The 18,638-nt window shown below is 47.2% G+C and overlaps 1 protein-coding gene across 1 annotated transcript; it reads right to left on the reverse strand.

The window, feature by feature from the left end:
* Positions 1-383: 383 nt before the first annotated feature.
* On the reverse strand, positions 384-17,320 carry RFC5 (replication factor C subunit 5). The gene is made up of 11 exons (XM_010368263.2): positions 17,057-17,320; positions 14,518-14,582; positions 13,891-14,027; positions 12,668-12,747; positions 10,979-11,052; positions 8,201-8,360; positions 7,388-7,469; positions 5,903-6,032; positions 4,893-4,970; positions 3,093-3,147; positions 384-1,438 (listed from the first exon to the last, which is right to left on the reverse strand). The coding sequence occupies exons 1-11, from the start codon at positions 17,119-17,121 to the stop codon at positions 1,342-1,344; spliced, it is 1,023 nt and encodes a 340-aa protein (XP_010366565.1). The 5' UTR covers positions 17,122-17,320; the 3' UTR covers positions 384-1,341.
* Between the last annotated feature and the right edge of the window lie 1,318 nt (positions 17,321-18,638).

The following is an 18,638-nucleotide window of genomic DNA, read 5'->3' on the forward strand; positions in this document are numbered from 1 at the left end:
GTACCTGTGGTTCTGTGGTTCCAGCTACTCAGGAGGCTGAGGTGAGAGAACTGCTCCAGCCTGGGACATGGAGGCTGTAGTGAGCCATGATCGTGTCACAGTATTCCAGCCTGGGTGACAGAGCATGATCTTGCCTCAAAAAATAAACAGATAAAACAAGTAGTACAGTGGAAGAGCTGGGAAGCAACTGGCCAACGTTTGCATTTCATGGTTATCTTGAAGTTCCAGGTACAGCAGAGGCTGAGCCTCTGGGTGGTTTGAGGCCTGGTTGGCCATCAGATTTAGCTTCAAACTTTGCCACTGTCCTTAAGGAGGTGAGTCCTCCATGAATAAAGGGAATAGTGACTTTTTCCATTAGACAGTTTAAGAATTTGACACTTATATAAAGAACAGCATCCAAAGAAAGTTTATTCTGTGATATTAGAGACGGAAGGTTTTCATATAAATGCAAGTTTGACAAAGTCAGCATCTTTCTACCTGTCTAAGGAAGAATCAGTTGTAACACAGCCAGCCAGCAGGCTGCTTTGTCTTTTATTATAAAGAACACTAACACAAATGCAGTATGATTGCTATAAAATAAATGTGAAATTTGTACAAAAGTCCCAGTCCTCCCGCAGTTCTAGGTTTATAGTCAGGCTCAATCTTCCTTGTCCCTCTCCTGCATGAAAACAAGTGTGTTTTATATAGCCTCTGCCCCTCAAAAATGGCATAGTTTAAGGCTGTATATTACATTTAAAATTAAATTTTTTTTCCTATCATCCACATCAATTTGGAACCTGCTGGTAACTCTTCTACCACAGAGGGTAAATAAAAAGACCAGTTTTTAAAGTCAGAGAATTCAGCTCATCTTATAAAAGTATAATAGTTTTGGCCAGACGTCCGTTAACATCTGTTTAAATTAGATAAAGACACAATGCCAAATATTAGAATCGTAAATGTAATTTTGGAGATGATGTTTACCTTGAGTAGGAAGACACTTGGACCATATTAGATTTTAAAGTCTTCTGTTCCAGACCAAAATGGGGTAGGCTAATTCCCTGTCATCCAAGCAACTAAAAGGTAAAAGCCTTATAACTTTAAAATAAAAAAGGTTATTTTTTCCCCTATAAAAGATGGGCAGTATGAGTTATACATTAAAAGTATTTTGTACATCCCTGCTCCAAACCACCACAAAAATGGTACTTTTAAACATGCCTGCCCATCCTGTCCTGGAAGGGAGCTTTTCCAAGATTAAGGGTGACTGGTTCATCCCACGACCCCAGGCTGCAGTTCATCCCGGAACTGTCCTCTGTTCTTCCATCACTGCGGAGCCCTGAGAATTGTGAACAGCCCTCGGAGCATCTAGGCCTCTGCAACAATCAGGTCTCTGGTGACTTGAAATGCAGCAATGAGGGAGCTCAGCTGGATCTTCTCATTGGTGCCAACAGAAAGCCTGTACCTAACAGAAACCAAACACACAGGGTAAGAAAAAAGACACCACACACAGCTGCCTTTTCTTAAGGGAAAAAGAGATCTAGGACTGAAAATCTGTTGAAGGAGTGGGGATGGGAAGTGATAAAACAAATTTACCCTGGACTGCAATCTTGTATGTGTCCCCCTAACATTTTCTTCTTTGCCCTCCACATTGATTTATAAATGTGATGTTTCAAACTCGTAAGGACAGATTCAATTTTAAAAATTATTAGGTATCAGACCGGGCGCGGTGGTTCACACCTGTAATCCCAGCACTTTGGGAGGCGGGCCAATCACTTGAGGCCAGCCTGGCCAACATGGTGAAACCCCCATCTACAAAACAAGCAAACAAACAAAAAACAAAAATTAGGCCGGGCGCGGTGGCTCACGCCTGTAATCCCAGCACTTTGGGAGGCCAAGGCGGGCAGATCACAAGGTCAGGAGATCTAGACCACGGTGAAACCCCGTCTCTATTAAAAATACAAAAAATTAGCCGGGTGCGGTGGCGGGCGCCTGTAGTCCCAGCTACTCAGGAGGCTGAGGCAGGAGAATGGCGTGAACCCGGGAGGCGGAGCTTGCAGTGAGCCGAGATTGCGTCACTGCACTCCAGCCTGGGCGACAGAGCGAGACTCCGCCTCAAAAAAAAAAAAAAAAAAAAAATTAGCCAGGCGTGGTAGTGCATGCCTGTAATCCCAGCTCCTCAGGAGGCTGAGGCAGGAGAATGGCTTGAACCTGGGAGGCAGAGGTTGCGTCACTGCACTCCAGCCTGGGCGACAGAGCGAGACTCTGTCTCAAAAAAAGAAAAAAAGAAATAAAGTATTAGGTATCAACAGTGGTGTTCTGAACTTAAGTTTGTCCTAACTATACAGATACACAAAATTTATGTAATGAAGGATTATTTTGTCAGCAAAATACATTAAGAGGGAAACAAAACGGAGATTTCCTTCCTCTTAATTAAGCCATTTCACTGGGAAGTTTGGCTGATACATTGGTGGGTCTGTGGTCTAGTCAGTAAAGCAGGACACTGGAGTTCCCCTCGCTACCTTTTAAATGCCCAGCCACTGAGAGCAAAATCGTCATATTCACAATGCAATGAAGAGAGGTGACCTAATTTGTGCCTGTGAAAGCCAATGCCACAAATCAGAGTTGGCCTTTGCTGACGTCTCTGTTGAACCCAATGCTGTCTACTTAAATGATAGCTGCCAGCTTCGCTGGGGGCTAATAACAGTGTTTACGGAACCAGGCAAAGCAGAAAATTGAGTTTGTGTTTACTTTTCCCCCCAATATGCTTTAGTATGCCAAAATGCCTTCATAACAGCTGGGTGGTTGAAGTGAAGCAGGCCTTCCAAATAACAAGGGCATTTTCAGAATCAATGTGGGCCGAGCCTGTGAGGTCCAAGGAAAGGCCTTCATCTCAGATATGTAACTGATCTGTACTTGACCTGTGAGTTTATCCCCATGTTCTTTAAGCAGCTCACACCCTTCCCCACATTCCATTCAATATCACCAGACTGGATTCTACTGTATGTGAATGATTTAGGAAAATTAAAAAAAAAAACTGAAACCAATAAAGTTGAAAAAAATAACTCACAACAGGGAGAAAAAGGAGGAAAGGAATGAAAACTGGGAGAAGTACTCACTCAATATCTGCCATTTTGGTCAATAAATGTATTCGAACTGAAGATGGAAAGTCAACTGAGGGAAAAACAAAATCAAACAAGTTAGGTCTGTCACTCTCTACTGTCAAAAAACCCACAGAGGACAAACGAGTTTCAACATCAAATCCTTAATACTGAACTAGTCCTGAGGCCTCAGCCTGCTCACTAGATACCACACCTCTAAGAGTAAAAACGGTGCTGGTTTCATACTTTTTACCCACTCGATTTTGTGCTGCTTTATAGGGTAGTCAAAAAGGAAAATGAGCAGATACCAAAGTGATCCTGAGAACACCAAAGATCACACCGTTTTTAGCAGCTGGGTAGCTCTACAAGTTAACCTGAATGCTGAGATCCCACTTGCTGTTTTTATTCTATATTTTACTTTATTTTGAGAGGGGGTCTTGCTCTGTTGCCCAGGCTGGAGTGCTGTGGCATGGTGTGATCATGATTCACTGCAGCCTTGACCTCCTGGGTTTGAGGGATCCTCCACCTCAGACTCTTGAGTAACTGAGGCTACAGATGTGCACCACCATGCCTGGCTAGTTTGTGTTTTTTGTAGAGATGGGGTTTCACCATATTGCCCAGACTGGTCTCGAACTCCTGGGCTCAAATGATCTGCCCATTTCAACCTCCCAAAGTGTTGCGATTACAGGCGTCAGCCATCATACCCAGCCTGTCCCCATTTAAAAACCAAGCACAAACAACAGATTTTTTTTAAAGTTGGTTTATGCTCAGCTTCCACAATCAAGGTACAGAGCAGGGCCTCAGCCAACCATACCTTGGGCAGAAGGCATGGCATGGGCCAGCCAGGAAGAGGTCTGTGAAGGCCTGGGCAGAGCCAACATTCATTGACCCAGTTAAGTCTCCATCCGCAGTTGGCCACTTTGGAGGGAAGAGCTTCTCCGAAAGCCTACACAAGTCACCTGGGGAGCTTAAGAGAATACGGATGTCTGGTTCTCCTCCGAGAAGCTGACTTAATTTGTCTGGAGTGCCCCTATCTGCTGCCAAGGTTGAGAACCAATTCTCTGTGTAGAAGGTACAGGCAAGCGTGGAACTTAAGATGTTTTTCTTAAGCCTGCTTTGGTTTACATGTTTACATGTTTTCTCTTTCTTTTCTGGGAATATATATCTAGATAGATACATAGATATAGATAGACAGAGACTTTTTTTTTTTTTAGAAATGTGAATTAATATATACTACTTACTGCTATAAAATACAAACTCCTACAGGAAATAAAGTTAGCCTCCAGGAGTTTTCACTCTCCCCAGCAGTTCTAGATATTAAAAGAGGGTTTATGGAACAGTTTTTTTTGTTTGTTTGGTTTTTGGAGACAAACTCTAGCTCTGTGGCCCAGGCTGGCGTGCAGTGGCAAACCTTGGCTCACTGCAACCTCCACCTCCCAGGCTCAAATGATTCTCCCACCTCAACCTCCCAAGTAGCTGGGATTACAGGCGTGTGCCACCACACCCGGCTAATTTTTCATATTTTTAGTAGAGATGGGGTTTCACCATGTTGCCCAGGCTGGTCTTGAACTCCTGACCTCAGGTGATCTGCCTGCTTTGGCCTCCCAAAGTAGTAGGATTACAGGCTTGAGCCACCCTACCCAGCTCTGGAACAAAATTTTAAACAGTGGCAAGACAGAACTGCTAACAAGAAGGGGTCTGATTTACACTTCATTCGTTTCTTTGCTTCAAGAATGAAGCCTCCTGTCCTAACCATCCTTAACCCCAAAGCAGGCTCCTTTCTCCACAGCTTCTTAGCTGGGGGCTAATGTCAGTTACCTCTATGCACAAACAAGTGTATCTCTGTCAGGATATCATGCAGTGCCAACCCCTTCAGAGTTTTCAACTCTGTAATATCTAGAGGAGCAGTTAAGGCAAAGGGAACAAGTTCCAGAACAAACATACTGCAGAGAAATTTGAATCCAAACCCTGGCAAGTGACTTTTTAAAGTAGGACTTTTAATCCCAACAACTGTTTCTCTTTCAACTTGAAGCTGCACGTGTTGGACTCCAATTCTTTATTTTTCTTTGTTTCATCTTCAGTAAGGGCTTTCTGAAAGATAAGAGTTGTACCTCCTTCTAGTAGAGAATAAAGCCAACTACATTTTCTTTTTCTTTCTTTCTTTTTTTTTTTTGAGATGGAGTCTTCCTCTGTCGCCCAGGCTGGAGTACAGTGGCATGACCTCGGCTCACTGCAACCTCTGCCTCCCGGGTTCAAGGAATCCTCCTGCCTCAGCCTCCCAAGTAGCTGGAACTACAGGCACCCACCACCACGCCCGGCTAATTTCTGTATTTTTAGTAGAGACAATGTTTTGCCATGTTGGCCAGGCTGGTCTCGAACTCCTGACCTCAAGTGATCTACCTGCCTCAGCCTCCAAAAGTGCTGGGATTACAGGCATGAGCCACCACACCCAGCCCCAAATGCATTTTCAAAAAGGCTTCATATCACCATTCCCAGCCTTTAATTTCACAGCACAAGAGCTATCACTATCACTGACCACTTGAAAATTACTGCATCTTCGATGCCAAGGCCTAAGCTTTTCTCCCATCTGGGAGTGAAGCTGCTTCAAGCCTTACCCTGACTTGAAGGTCAGAGCCCCCCAAGCAGAACTCTGGAGTGCTAAAGACAAGTACGCACTCCACCTACAGACGTCTCACTCCCACAACAAGCTGACCAGAGTCGCCTGCAGTCGGTTGTGCTTTGCCAGCAAGGTGTGGGTGCTGGCTGCAGCCTGAACTCCTGGGGCCACCTTCAGGTCTCGTTGGCCAGGAGGTTATGAGAAAGGATACTTCTGTAGGCTGTGGTGAAATCTTGATTCAACATCCAGTCCAGGATGTTGGCGATATCTGACTTGAGTGGGTGCCCGGTGCAGGTGTAGACAGTCTCCTCTGTCACCTTCCCAAAGGCCATATTGGTGCTCTGTGCAGACAGGGGGAAGGGGGAGATCACAGTGGCTGTCACAGCAGCCACCAAGCTGCAGGGAGCCAAGAAGAAATTGCCAAGGCAGCAATACGGGTGGGCAGCAAAGTTCCGTGGGCACAAGGCAATTAGAACCCCACACGTTCTACACCGGGAAGAGTCACCTCATCAGAGGACGCCACAGCCTGTTGGCTATTCCAGTGCCAAATCCTTTTCTCCCTTTGCCTTCTTTTTTTTTTGAAACGGAGTCTTGCTCTGTCGCCCAGGCTGGAGTGCAGTGGCGGGATCTCAGCTCACTGCAAGCTCCGCCTCCCGGGTTCACGCCATTCTCCTGCCTCAGCCTCCCGAGTAGCCGGGACTACAGGCGCCCGCCACCTTGCCCGGTTACTTTTTTTGTATTTTTTATTACAGATGGGGTTTCACCGTGTTAGCCAGGATGGTCTCGATCTCCTGACCTCGTGATCCGCCCGTCTCGGCCTCCCAAAGTGCTGGGATTACAGGCTTGAGCCACCGCGCCCGGCCTCCCTTTGCGTTCTTTGCCAACAAATGACTCCTTTTGTTTTTAAAACATTTTCTTTTGCTCTTTGTTTTTTGAGACAGGGTCTTGCTCTGTTGCCCAGGCTGGAGTACAGTGGCATGATCACGGCTCACTGCAGCCTCGACCTCTTAGGCTCAAGTCACCCTCCTGCCTCAGCCTCCTGAGTAGATGGGACTACAGGTATGCACCACCACACCTGGCTCATGTTTTTTTAGTGGAGAGAGTCTCACCATGTTGCCCAGGCTGGTCTCCAGCTCCTGGGCTCAGGTGATCCACCTGCCTTGGCCTCCCTAAGTGCTGGGGTTACAGGCGTGAGCCACCATACCCAGCCCTGCAACAAGTGATTTTTTCAATTAATCAAAATACAAAGTGAGGAGGGGGAATCCAGCAGGTTATAAGATCAAGGTCTTACCAGTTGTAGATTTCTAAATTTACAGATTGATCATGCCTTTGCGTAGGTCTTTCTTAAAAAACTATCGCAAAACAATGACTCAGGATTTGCTGGGACCAGGCCGGGCACGGTGGCTCATGCCTGTAATCCCAGCACTTTAGGAAGCCGAGGCGGACGGATCACTTGAGGTCAGGAGTTCGAGACCAGCCTAGCCAGCATGGCGAAACACTATCTCTACTAAAAATACAAAAATTAGCAGGGCGTGGTAGTAGGCGCCTGTAATCCCAGCTGCTCGGGAGGCAGGAGATTCGCTTGAACCCAGGAGGCAGAGAGGTTGCACTGAGCTGAGATTGTGCTGCTACACTCCAGCCTGGGTGACAGAGCAAGACTCTGTCTCAAAAACAAAAGGATTTGCTGAGACCATACCTGCAAAATGTTCAGAGCCCTGCGCATGTCTCCGCTGGAAAGAGTGACTAGTGCTTTCATTCCATCTTCACTTATATCAACTCTGAAAGAAAGAAGCAGAAGGGATTTGTGAGGTCCCCTGAGAGCACCAGCATTCACCAAAGGAACAAGATGGCCTGGAATGATTAAGCCTTTAAAGGAATGAAGGAAAGAGAGGAACAGAGTTAATAATCTCCTGATCTATATGATCTAGAATTCACTCTGGTTTTTAGGGACCTGGGCTTCACATTAGTAGTCACAGCCAACCAAAACCGAGAACAGCCTGCATTTAGGAACAAGCATTCTCCCATGGAGCCAGTCGCCTTGAATTCTGCTCTCTGGGGAGCAGAGGCCTGGCACAAGCCATGATCACACAGCCCAAACTCCTCCTTTACAACAAGCAGCTGCTCAGGTCGGCTACTTGCTTGGCATCTGATTACACAGAATGTGATGTCTCAGAACCTTCCCTTCTAGTCTAAAAGGGCTGGAAGCATCTTTGCAGAAGGGACTCAGCAGCCTGCAGTTTCCAATGACAAAGAAGAGTAGGAGGAAACTGGGCAGCTTCCAGGGGAGGAGGATGGAATCAAGAAAAACGAAGCACCAAAAGACTTTTATGAGGAATGGCCTTGAGACAGCAGAGAAAATGATAGCAGTAGACGCTCCCCAGTGCCTCCCCTGTGCTAGGCACTCTGCAAAGTCGTTTTCCAACATCCTCTCCTCTACAAACGAACCATCAGTCATCCCACAAGCCTGTTTCCACTACACTGCATCCCCAAAGACCCGCAAAATACTCACTTCTCTTCTTCCACGACATGTTCCAGGCGGGGAACCATGAGTTCAGGAGTCAGGGGACCGAACCGAAACCTCGTGCAGCGGGACTGCAAGGCAGGGATGATCTTTGACAGATAGTTACAGATGAGGCAGAATCTGGTATTCTCTGTGAATTTCTCGATTACTGGTAAGAGAAAATAAAACCACCTCATGTCAAAGTCCATTCTGATTTTTCAGAGTCCAGAAAACTTGAATTTTTCTGTTGTCACAAGGGTATAGGAAAAGATTCAAGACTGCAAACAAGTGAGGATGTTGGCCGGCCGTGGTGGCTCACGTCTGTAATCCCAGCACTTTGGGAGGCTGAGGCGGGAGGATCACTTGAGGTCAGGAGTTCGAGACCAGCCTGGCCAGCATGGCAAAACCTCTATTGAAAATACAAAATTTAGCCAGGTGTGGTGGTACGTGCCTGTAATCCCAGCTACTTGGGAGGCTGAGGCAGGAGAATTGCTAGAATCCAGGAGGTGCAGGTTGCAGTGACCCAAAATCATTCCACTGCTCTTCAGCGTGGGCAACAGAGTGAGACTCTGTCTCAAAAAAGAAAGAATGTAAACAAAAGAAGATGCAGCCGGCAACAAGACAGGGCAGCTCTGTCCTCTTCAGATCAGAGATTAGTCACTCCTCTTTTTTTTTTTTTTTTTTTGAAACAGAGTCTTGCTCTGTCACCCAGGCTGGAGTGCAATGGCGTGATCTCAGCTCACTGCAACCTCTGCCTCCCGGGTTCAAGCGATTCTCCTGCCTCAGCCTCCCGAGTAGCTGGGACCACAGGCACGTGCCACCATGCCAGCTAATTTTTTATATTTTTAGTAGAGACGGGGTTTCACCATGTTAGCCAGAATGGTCTCGATCTCCTGACCTTATGATTCGCCCACCTCGGCCTCCCAAAGTGCTGGGATTACAGGCATGAGTCACTGCGCCAGGCCAATTTTTGTATTTTTAGTAGAGACGGGGTTTCATCATGTTAGCCAGGCTGGTCTCAAACTCCTGAACTCAAGTTATCTCCCCGCCTCAGCCTCCCAAAGTGCTGGGATTACAGGCATGAGTCACTGCGCCAGGCCAATTTTTGTATTTTTAGTAGAGACGGGGTTTCATCATGTTAGCCAGGCTGGTCTCAAACTCCTGAACTCAAGTTATCTCCCCGCCTCAGCCTCCCGAAGTGCTGGGATTACAGGCATGAGCCACCGCACCTGGCCTAGCCACTCCTCTTTCACAAACTGGTAAACATGCCTCCGTGGGATTTTACAAAATGCTTCCTTTTTACCATTTACCATGATTCTGGCACTTTTGCCATGTAATCCCATTAAGATTATGAGATCTCTTCTTGTCCTTTTACATAAAATTATATTTGGCAGGTTGATGATTCTTCATCTTCTATGGGCAGGGAGGGGGACGGCTTTTTGCAGACTTTTCCATGGAGACTGTCTGGAGGCCTCAGAGCACTCAAGGGAGCAATAACCCGAACAAAGAGTTGCTTATGACACCAGTTCCATTCTGTAGGTACCCAATGTTCTTACATGGGGATCTGCCCAGAATGACAGTCACTCGGCAGAACAAGATGCCGAAGAAAGGCTGCCAAGCTTCTAGGACCAGAGAGATTCTCACTGTCCTCCTCAACCTTCTCCTCCTCTGCTTCCTCCTCCTCCTCCTCCCCCTCCTCTCCTCCTCCACCTGCCCCTACCCTTCTCCTCCACCTCCCCCTACCCTCCTCCTCCCTTTCTCCTCCCCATTCTCCTCCTCACCCGCTTCTCTTCCCCCCTCCTCCTCCTCCCCCTTCCCCCATCCTTTCCTTAAACATGTGCTGCCATCTACTCCCTCCCCACAAACTCCTAAAGATCGTTCTTCTCTCAAAGCTGATTCACTTGGAATCTTAATGAGAGATGACAAGTGTCCTTTAAGAGAAAAGAACTGCACTGGGTCCCCGAAGACAGACAAATCGCAGGGTGCTCTCCCTCCCCCTGCCAAATCATTCACTTGGCAAGCAGTGAAGTAATGTCAGCTCTCTGAGCACCTCAACTTCAGATATTCTTTTCCTAGCTATTGTGGTTCAAAGGGTACCATTAGCAGAAAGGACTATCCGATAGTTTAGGGAGGAAAGATTTTCCACACCCCATCCCCTGGAAAGATATAAATTCTCAACCCTGAAATTGAACCCAGTGTCAAAGGAGGTTGAATACCAGTGATCGGCCAGACTTAAAAGTCCCCACAGGGCTTAGTCCTTAGGCTGCTGAAGGGGAAGGTCCCACTACAGAGGTATCTCGCCTGTATCATCAGATAGGAGACACAGAGAAAGGCATAGAGATTTCTCTGGGCCAGAAGATGAAAACTGAAAACAAGTCATGCCATATCTCACGTCCAAAGTTCCTAATTCTCCTGTAATCCCAGCACTTTGGGAGGCTGAGGTGGGCGGATCACCCAAGGTCAGGAGTTCGAGACCAGCCTGGCCAACATGGCGAAATCCCATCTCTCCTAAAAATATAAAAATCAGCCGGCTGTGGTGGTGAATGCCTGTAATCCCAGCTACTTGAGAGGCTGAGGTCGGAGAGTCGCTTGAACCCAGGAGGCAGAGGCTGCAGTAAGCCGAGATCACGCCACTGCACTCCAGCCTTGGTGACAGAGCAAGACTCTGACTCAAAACCATCCCCTCCCCCACAAAAAAAAACAATAACAACAGCAACAAACACAAAGTTCCTAATTCTCCTTCCAGTGCGCGCGCCAGCCCACACACTCCGCAGTGCCTCTGCTTACCTCTTCTCAAGGCATTCTGGGCGTCCTGAGTCATGGCGTCTGCTTCATCCAAGATCACTAGCTTAAAGCCTTTCCTAGAAAAACAAATGGTGCTGTCTAAAGATTTCTTCAGCCGGGCGCGGTGGCTCAAGCCTGTAATCCCAGCACTTTGGGAGGCCGAGACGGGTGGATCACAAGGTCAGGAGATCGAGACCATCCTGGCGAACACGGTGAAACCCCGTCTCTACTGAAAAATACAAAAAACTAGCCGGGCGAGGGTGGCGGGCGCCTGTAGCCCCAGCTACTCGGGAGGCTGAGGCAGGAGAATGGCGTAAACCCGGGAGGCGGAGCTTGCAGTGAGCTGAGATCCGGCCACTGCACTCCAGCCTGGGCGGCAGAGCGAGACTCCGTCTCAAAAAAAAAAAAAAAAAAAGATTTTTTCAATCTCACGTCAACATCTGGGCTCAAACCTACATCTTCCCATTTGTGCCATCGGGTCCTGTCTCGGAAAGGCTATTTCTTCTAGAACTTTGGCCAAGACAGACATCTTTGGTCACTCAGAGAGGAAGTGCCCCATCACTCCTTCAACACTTGGTGGGAATGGAGGACTGACTTCTCTACTTCTATGCGCTGTGTCCTCTGGCATCTTCACTTTCCCCCACATACCACCCTACCATGCTACTGCTTTCCCCATCTCCCTCACTCACACCGGAGTCTCTCACCCTTTTGCTTTTTTTGAGACGAAGTTTTTGCTCTGTTGTCCAGGCTGGAGTGCAGTGCCGCAATCTCGGCTCACTGCAACCTCTGCCTCCCCGGTTCAAGCGATTCTCCTGCCTCAGCCTCCCGAGTGGCTGGGATTACAGGCGCCCACCACCATGCCCAGATAATTTTTGTATTTTTAGTAGAGACGAGGTTTCACTATGTTAGCCACACTAGTCTTGAACTCTTGACCTTAGGTGATCCACCTGCCTAGACCTCCCAAAGTGCTAGGATTACAGGTGTGAGCCACTGTGCCTGGCCCTCACCCTTTTTCTTTCTTTCTTTTTTTTTTTTTTAGCCACCATCCTAGTTGTCTTTCCTGATCTCAATTTATTTTAAAATTCAAACTAGCTCATCCAGGCTTAGGGTAATCTAACCAGTTCTCAGGAACTAAAAATGAAGAATGCTTCCCTAAAGAACTTGGTAATACAGGCTGGGCTCACGTCTGTAATCCCAGCACTCAGGGAAGCTGCAGTGGGCAAACTGCTTGAGCTCAGGAGTTTGAGACCAGCCAATGCAACATAGCAAAACCCCATGTCTACTAAAAAATACAAAAATTAATTGGGCGTGATGGTTCACGACTAGTCTCAGCTACTCAGGAGGTTGAGGCTGGAGGATCGCTCGAACCCAGGAGGTGGAGGTTGCAGTGAGCCGAGATCATGCTACTGCACTCCAGCCTGTACGATAGAGGGCAATCCTGTCTCCAAAAAAAAAAAAAAAAAAAAAAAAGAACTTGCTAATACAAGTGTAGACAACATTTTATTTTAGCAGTTGCATTATAATACTTCTTACTACCATCCCTCTCCTTTATCTCTTTTCCATGGTTGCTTTGGACAAAGTCAGTTTTTTTTTTCAACCCATATAAACTGGCTAAGGAGAGGATTAAAAAATTAGGCCATGTCATCTTACTAACGAAAATCAAGGGAGCGAAATTACACAAATAATTCTTACTTAAATATTGTCCTTGTGCTAGCAAAGCTCAGGATTGGTCCTCGAACGATGTCTATTCCTCGGTCATCTGAAGCGTTCAGCTAAACGTGGAAGACAGAAGCCAAAACAAAAAGCATGTTGCTATGCTATCTGTGAGTTCTTGGTTTTAATGTATCTCCTCATCAGTCCAGCTCAGCAGGTTAGCTCTCTATGTCTAATGATGGCTAAGAGATCATCACAAAATAAAAAATCAGTTTTATACACAACTCACTAAATCAATAAAGATGGCTATATTGCCCCCACCGTTTGAGGGCAATGACTGACATAAACTGGAGAAATGACTAATTGGTATGGTTACACTGAATAGCACCTCTGGTATGAGCAGAATGATACAAATTTCAGCTACCACAATCCCAAGGTTACCAAGTTCTTAATAAACTGAAATAAGGACAATAGAAGCAGCAAAGTTCTGAGACCCGCGTCTAAAAAGTAAATTAAACTTTTCTTGCAATAGACAATATTCAGATTTTTGAATCTAAGTATGTTAGTCAAGGTCGCAGCAATATACAGATGGCATACTCAAACGCAGCCATTCGAAGAGAATTAAACAAGGAGATCTTTTTAAAGGAGCGATATAGGAAAACCATGGGGCTATGCAATACCTGTGACCCTTAAGCCTGAAGGGGTTCGTGAAGGGAGTGGCTGTAGGCACCTGGAGAGGGCTGCACAAAAGGTACCACCTGTGAGATGTACCCTACAGATGGGCCATGATGCCAGCCTGTCAGCCCCCAGGGAGGGTCTTGGCATCACTCACTTCCTTCCCCTACCCCTGCCAAGGCCTCTATTGGCCAAACCCAACTAGGAGCCAGAGGGTAAGTAAGCTTATAGTCAGTAAAGCTCAGCCTTCCAGACAGGAATAGGGTGGACAGATGTGGAGAATTGATCTGGAGGGGCCATGGCAGACAGGCAGCAACCAAGTAACCATAAAGGAGGGTTTGAGTAGAAGTTGGCAACACCAAAGAAGAAGGTGCCTAGCCCTACAACTGCCCTCTAGCTGACCAACACTAATCCAGACTACAATGACCATTATAGGAAAAAGGGAATTAAAATATCTTATTTCGAATTTACTTCTTTCCTAACTGTCCGTGGGGCAACTTACTTTTAAAGTAAAATAAAACCAGCAGAACTGAAATTCAGAGACTGGAGTCCTAAGTTATTTGTAGAGTAAGAACAATCATATTTACCTCCAAGACCATGGAGCCAAATTCTTTGTCTTTATACAGCTGTTTCGCACAGGCTAGGATGGTAGATGTCTTGCCTGTCCCTGGGGGACCATAGAGAAGCAAGTGTGGCAGTCGGTCTTCACTGATAAACTTCTGAACTGAGGATCAGGAAGGAAGAAGGGCACCATCAGTCTTTGGGAGCCGCCTCATTCACCCTGGGCCCGAGTTGGGCTGAAAGCTCTTCAACCCAATGCAATGTCCAAATCAGAGGCAGATGCAACTTGATGTAGGGGCCTTGTCTCTGCATTCCTGGGGCAACTGGAATTCACTCAAGAGTGCAGCCAGCCAGCAAGTATTTACTGAGTGCCTACTGTGTTACAGGCACCTTTCTGGGTGCTGACAACATCTGTGAACTTAAATGATTCGCTGTAATGCTGTTTTTACTCTACTGTGTTGCAATTTTATGCTCATGTTTGTGACTTACCCACTAGACTGCAGCTATCTGAAGAAAATGAATGAATGATCTTAAAGCCCCATTCTACAAAGCTCAATCAGATTCTTTGAAGTTATTACTTAGGAGAGACATCACCAAGAAATTTACACAGGTCCCTCAACCAGGACAAGAGCAACTGACACATGGATACTTACTGGTACTCAGAATGTCCTGATGAGAAATGAGATCATTCAGGGTCTGTGGCCGGTATTTTTCAACCCTGAAATACAATTTAGTATGTATGATGACATATATACATGCAAGAATATTTTATGTGTAAAAGAATCCTTGCAGGTCAGGCACAGTGGCTCACACCTGTAATCCCACCACTTTGGGAGGCCGAGGCGGGTGGATCATTTGGGGTCAGGAGTTCAAGACCAACTAGACCGACCAACATGGCAAAACCCTGTCTCTACGCCCACCTCCTAGGGTCTTTGTAAGGATCGAACATCTAACAGGGTGTCTGCTAACCCAATAATATGCCATTCAATAAAAAATACCCCAAAATACAAAAATTAGCTGGGTATGGTGGCATACCAATACAGTCCCACCTACTCAGGAGGCTGAGATGGGAGAATTGCTTGAACCCGGGAGGTGGAGGTTGCAGTGAACCGAGACTGCACCACTGCACTCCAGCACTCCAGCCTGGGCGACAGAGTGAGACCCTGTATCAAAAAAAAAAAAAAAAGAATCCTTTCATATCCTAATTTAAAAAGCAAGAAAAACAAAGCACTTTAAGTTTGAACACAGACCAGTGGTTCTCAACCAGGGGTGATTTTGTCCTCCTAGGAACATCTCATGATATCTGGGAACATATTTAGTTGTCACAGGTGGGCGGAGGTCCTATGGCACTCAGTGTGTAGTCTCTAGGAATGCTGTTAAACATGTTACAGTGCACAGGACAGCTCCCCCAAACCCACCCAGAGTATCTTGCCCAAAATGTCAATAGCGCCGAGGTTGAACTCTGTTCTAATTTCATCTTTCCAGCTGTTTGTCTATAATCTCAACCTGATGGGCACCTACTATTTCAAAGTGCATTTGAAACTGAACTCCTACCCAAATAGCCTTCAACAGAAGAATGGATAGGTAAAACCTCTTCTGTCCATACAATGGAATATGATTCAGCCATAACAAGAAATGAACTACTGATACAAGCTGCAACATGCATGAACCTTGAAAACATGATGCTGAGTGAAAGAAACCAGACACAAAAGGTCACATAGTGTAGGATTCCACTCACATGAAATGTCCAGAATAGGCAAATCCATAGAGACAGAAAGTAGATTAGTGGTTGCCAGGGGCTAGAGGAAGGGGAGAATGGGGAGTAACTGTCAATGGGCACAGGATTTCCATTTGGGGTGGTGAAATTTTGGAACTAGAGAGTGGGAAGACTCCACAACAGTCCACTGCATTCTGAATGTACTTAATGCCGCTGAATTGTACATTTTAAAACGGTTACAGGATGGGCTTGGTAGCTCGCCTCCAAAAGTCCCAGTTCTTTGGAGGCTGAGGCAGGAGAATGGCTTGAACCCCAATGTTTGAGGTTACACTGAGCTGTGATCACGCCACTGCACTCCAGCCTGGGCGACAGAGCAAGACCCTGTCTCTAAAAAAATAAATATGTAAATACATGAAACAGTTACAACTGTCAATCTTTTGGGCTTTTTTAACCACAATAAAAACAAATTGGCCGGCCACGGTGGCTCAAGCCTGTAATCCCAGCACTTTGGGAGGCCGAGGTGGGTGGATCACGAGGTCTGGAGTTCAAGACCAGCCTGGACAATATGGTGAAACCCCGTCTCTACTAAAAATACAAAAATTAGCCGGGCGTGGTGGCGGGCGCCTGTAATCCCAGCTATTCAGGAGGCTGAGGTAGGGAACTGCTTGAACCCAGGAGGCGGGGGTTGCAGTGAGCTGGAATCGCGCCACTGCACTCCAGCAACAGAGGGAGACTCTGCCTCAAAAAAAAATTTTTTTTTGAACTAGTTACTAGACAATGACAACTTGGAGCTTTCCAAAGCCAAGCCAAATTGCTTCAAAGTCTTGAAAGCATTGCTAGAACATAGTTGTTGAAGTAGGATGGTTAAGAGTACAAGCTCTGAATTCAGACTTCCTAGATTCACCTCCAAGCCAATGTTCTAGCCTTGGACCATAGGGAAGTAATTTAACCTTTCTAAAATGCAGTTTCCTCCTGTGTAAAATGTGAAGCGGTGCCTACCTCTTACGGTCTTTGTAAGGATCGAACATCTAACAGGGCGTCTGCTAATCTAATAATATGCCATCCAATAAAAGTTGACCAGGGAGCCTCATTACTAGTTTAAAATGTGACCAATAGTCGCATCGCAGGTTTTGAAGAGTAGGAAGAGGGCACTTTGGCATGGAGGCCATTGCAGGTGTCAGGAGACGCGGGATCGAACCCCTGTGCTGTCACCAGGTGCGAAAGCCGACTTCTTCTTCGGCAAATGGAGCTGGGCGTCAAAGGGTGAGAGCTGGCAAAAGTCCTAAACAGAACGGACGAGTCTGGGGAGCTGGGGGGTGTCGGGGGAAACCTTTGCGGCTCGGTCCCGGCTGCAGGCCCGGGGAAGACGGGAAGAGGTCGGGTTGGGGTCCGATCACCTGCCCACTCCAGCCACCTCCTCCCCGCGCGGCCGCCCGGCCCCCTCTGCCCACAGCCGCCGCTCGGCCTCTTCCTACCAGGGCAGGTTCCTGATCTTGGCCGCCACGGGCTGCTCCTGCTGCTTGAGCGCTGAGGTCTCCATGGCGGGGAGACGATGGTGACCAGATCAGCTGAGATCGTCGCGTCACCCAAGCGCCTGCCCAGTGACCAGCCGCGACCTGGCCCTGAGACCCTGGCACTTAGAGTTCGCGCGCAAAAGCAACTATCGCGAGCTGTGGCCACCAGTTTCCGACTTCCTCCCTCGGTCCCGTCCCCCTCGCGTTGCTAGGGCGCCGGTTGCTAGGTTACCGGGAGGCGCGGGCCGCCGGCGTCCCTCCAAGCTCCGCCCCTCCAGCCTGCTCCGAGCTCTCAGCTACCCAGGCGCTTTCAGAGCAGGGAAGCGGGAGAGGCAGGGCCCCCTGCAGCCTCAGTCATCATTACATATTAAGATCTCAGGGCCAAAGCCAATTCCTCCATCGCCAAGCTTCAAACACATTCAAAGGAACAAAAGCTGCCGGGGCTACAAAAAAAAAAAGAAAAAAGAAAAAAAAAGAAAAAAAAAATCTAGGAAAAAAACAGCCCGGAGTAACACGGTTGGGTCTTGAATATAGACGCCCTTGTGAAAAAAGGCTCGCGATACCTCTTGGCCCCAAAGCTGGGAGGTGAATATTTGGAAACGAAAACAACCCCAAACAAACACAACTGCAACCTACCTATCTCCGGAATCCGTGTCCCTCACCCAACAAAATTTGGATAACCAACCTCCAGAAAATATCTCCAGAGAAAAACAAACAGAAACTTCCAGTTGAGTTAATCTGTGTCGCTGGAAGGATCTGGTTCATGAACACAGAGGAAAGGGTCCCTGTGATCTGAGATACTGAGGAGAATCGATATCAACATTTTAGTTTTCTTTCCTGAAGTGAGGAGAATTCTAGATCGGTTTTATTTTCTTCTTTTTTATCGGTCTGTATTTTCTTTTCTTTTTTTGGAGTCTCGCTTTGCCACCCAAGCTGGAGTGCAGTGGCACGATCTTGACTCACTGCAACCTCTGCCTCTCAGGTTCAAGTGATTCTCTGCCTCAGCCTCCGGAGTAGCTGGGATTACAGGTGCGTGCCACCACGCCTGGCTAATTTTTGTATTTTTAGTAGAGACGGGATTTCGCCATGTTGGACAGGCTGGTTTCGAACTGCTGACCTCAAGTGATCCACCCGTCTCAGCCTCCCAAAGTGCTGGGATTACAGGCGTGAGCCACCATGCCTGGCCTGGTCTGTATTTTCCAGCAATGAGCATGCAAAGCATCCATACTGAAGTCTTTTTTTTTTTTTTTTTTTTTTTTTTTGAGACGGAGTCTCGCTCCAGGCTGGAGTACAGCGGCGCGATCTCGGCTCACTGCAACCTCCGCCTCCAGGGTTCACACCATTCTCCTGCCTCAGCCTCCCAAGTAGCTGGGACTACAGGTGCCCGCCACCATGCACAGCTAATCTTTTGTATTTTTGGTAGAGACGGGGTTTCACCATGTTAGCCAGGATGGTCTCTATCTCTTGACCTCGTGATCCACCCCCCTCGGCCTCCCAAAGTGCTGGAATTACAGGTGTGAGCCACCGCGCCCGGCTTTTTTTT

This window comes from Rhinopithecus roxellana, chromosome 10, assembly GCF_007565055.1.
Source record: "Rhinopithecus roxellana isolate Shanxi Qingling chromosome 10, ASM756505v1, whole genome shotgun sequence".
NCBI lineage: Eukaryota > Metazoa > Chordata > Mammalia > Primates > Cercopithecidae > Rhinopithecus > Rhinopithecus roxellana.

Coding starts and splice junctions, on each gene's coding strand:
- RFC5 (XM_010368263.2), bottom strand. CDS start 17,121: ATGGAGACCTCAGCGCTCAAGCAGCAGGAGCAGCCCGTGGCGGCCAAG. Junction 14,028..14,517: donor TCAGGACATTCTGAGTACCA/GTAAGTATCCAT, acceptor CCTGATCCTCAG/TTCAGAAGTTTATCAGTGAA. Junction 11,053..12,667: donor AGCACAAGGACAATATTTAA/GTAAGAATTATT, acceptor TTGTTTTTCTAG/GAAAGGCTTTAAGCTAGTGA.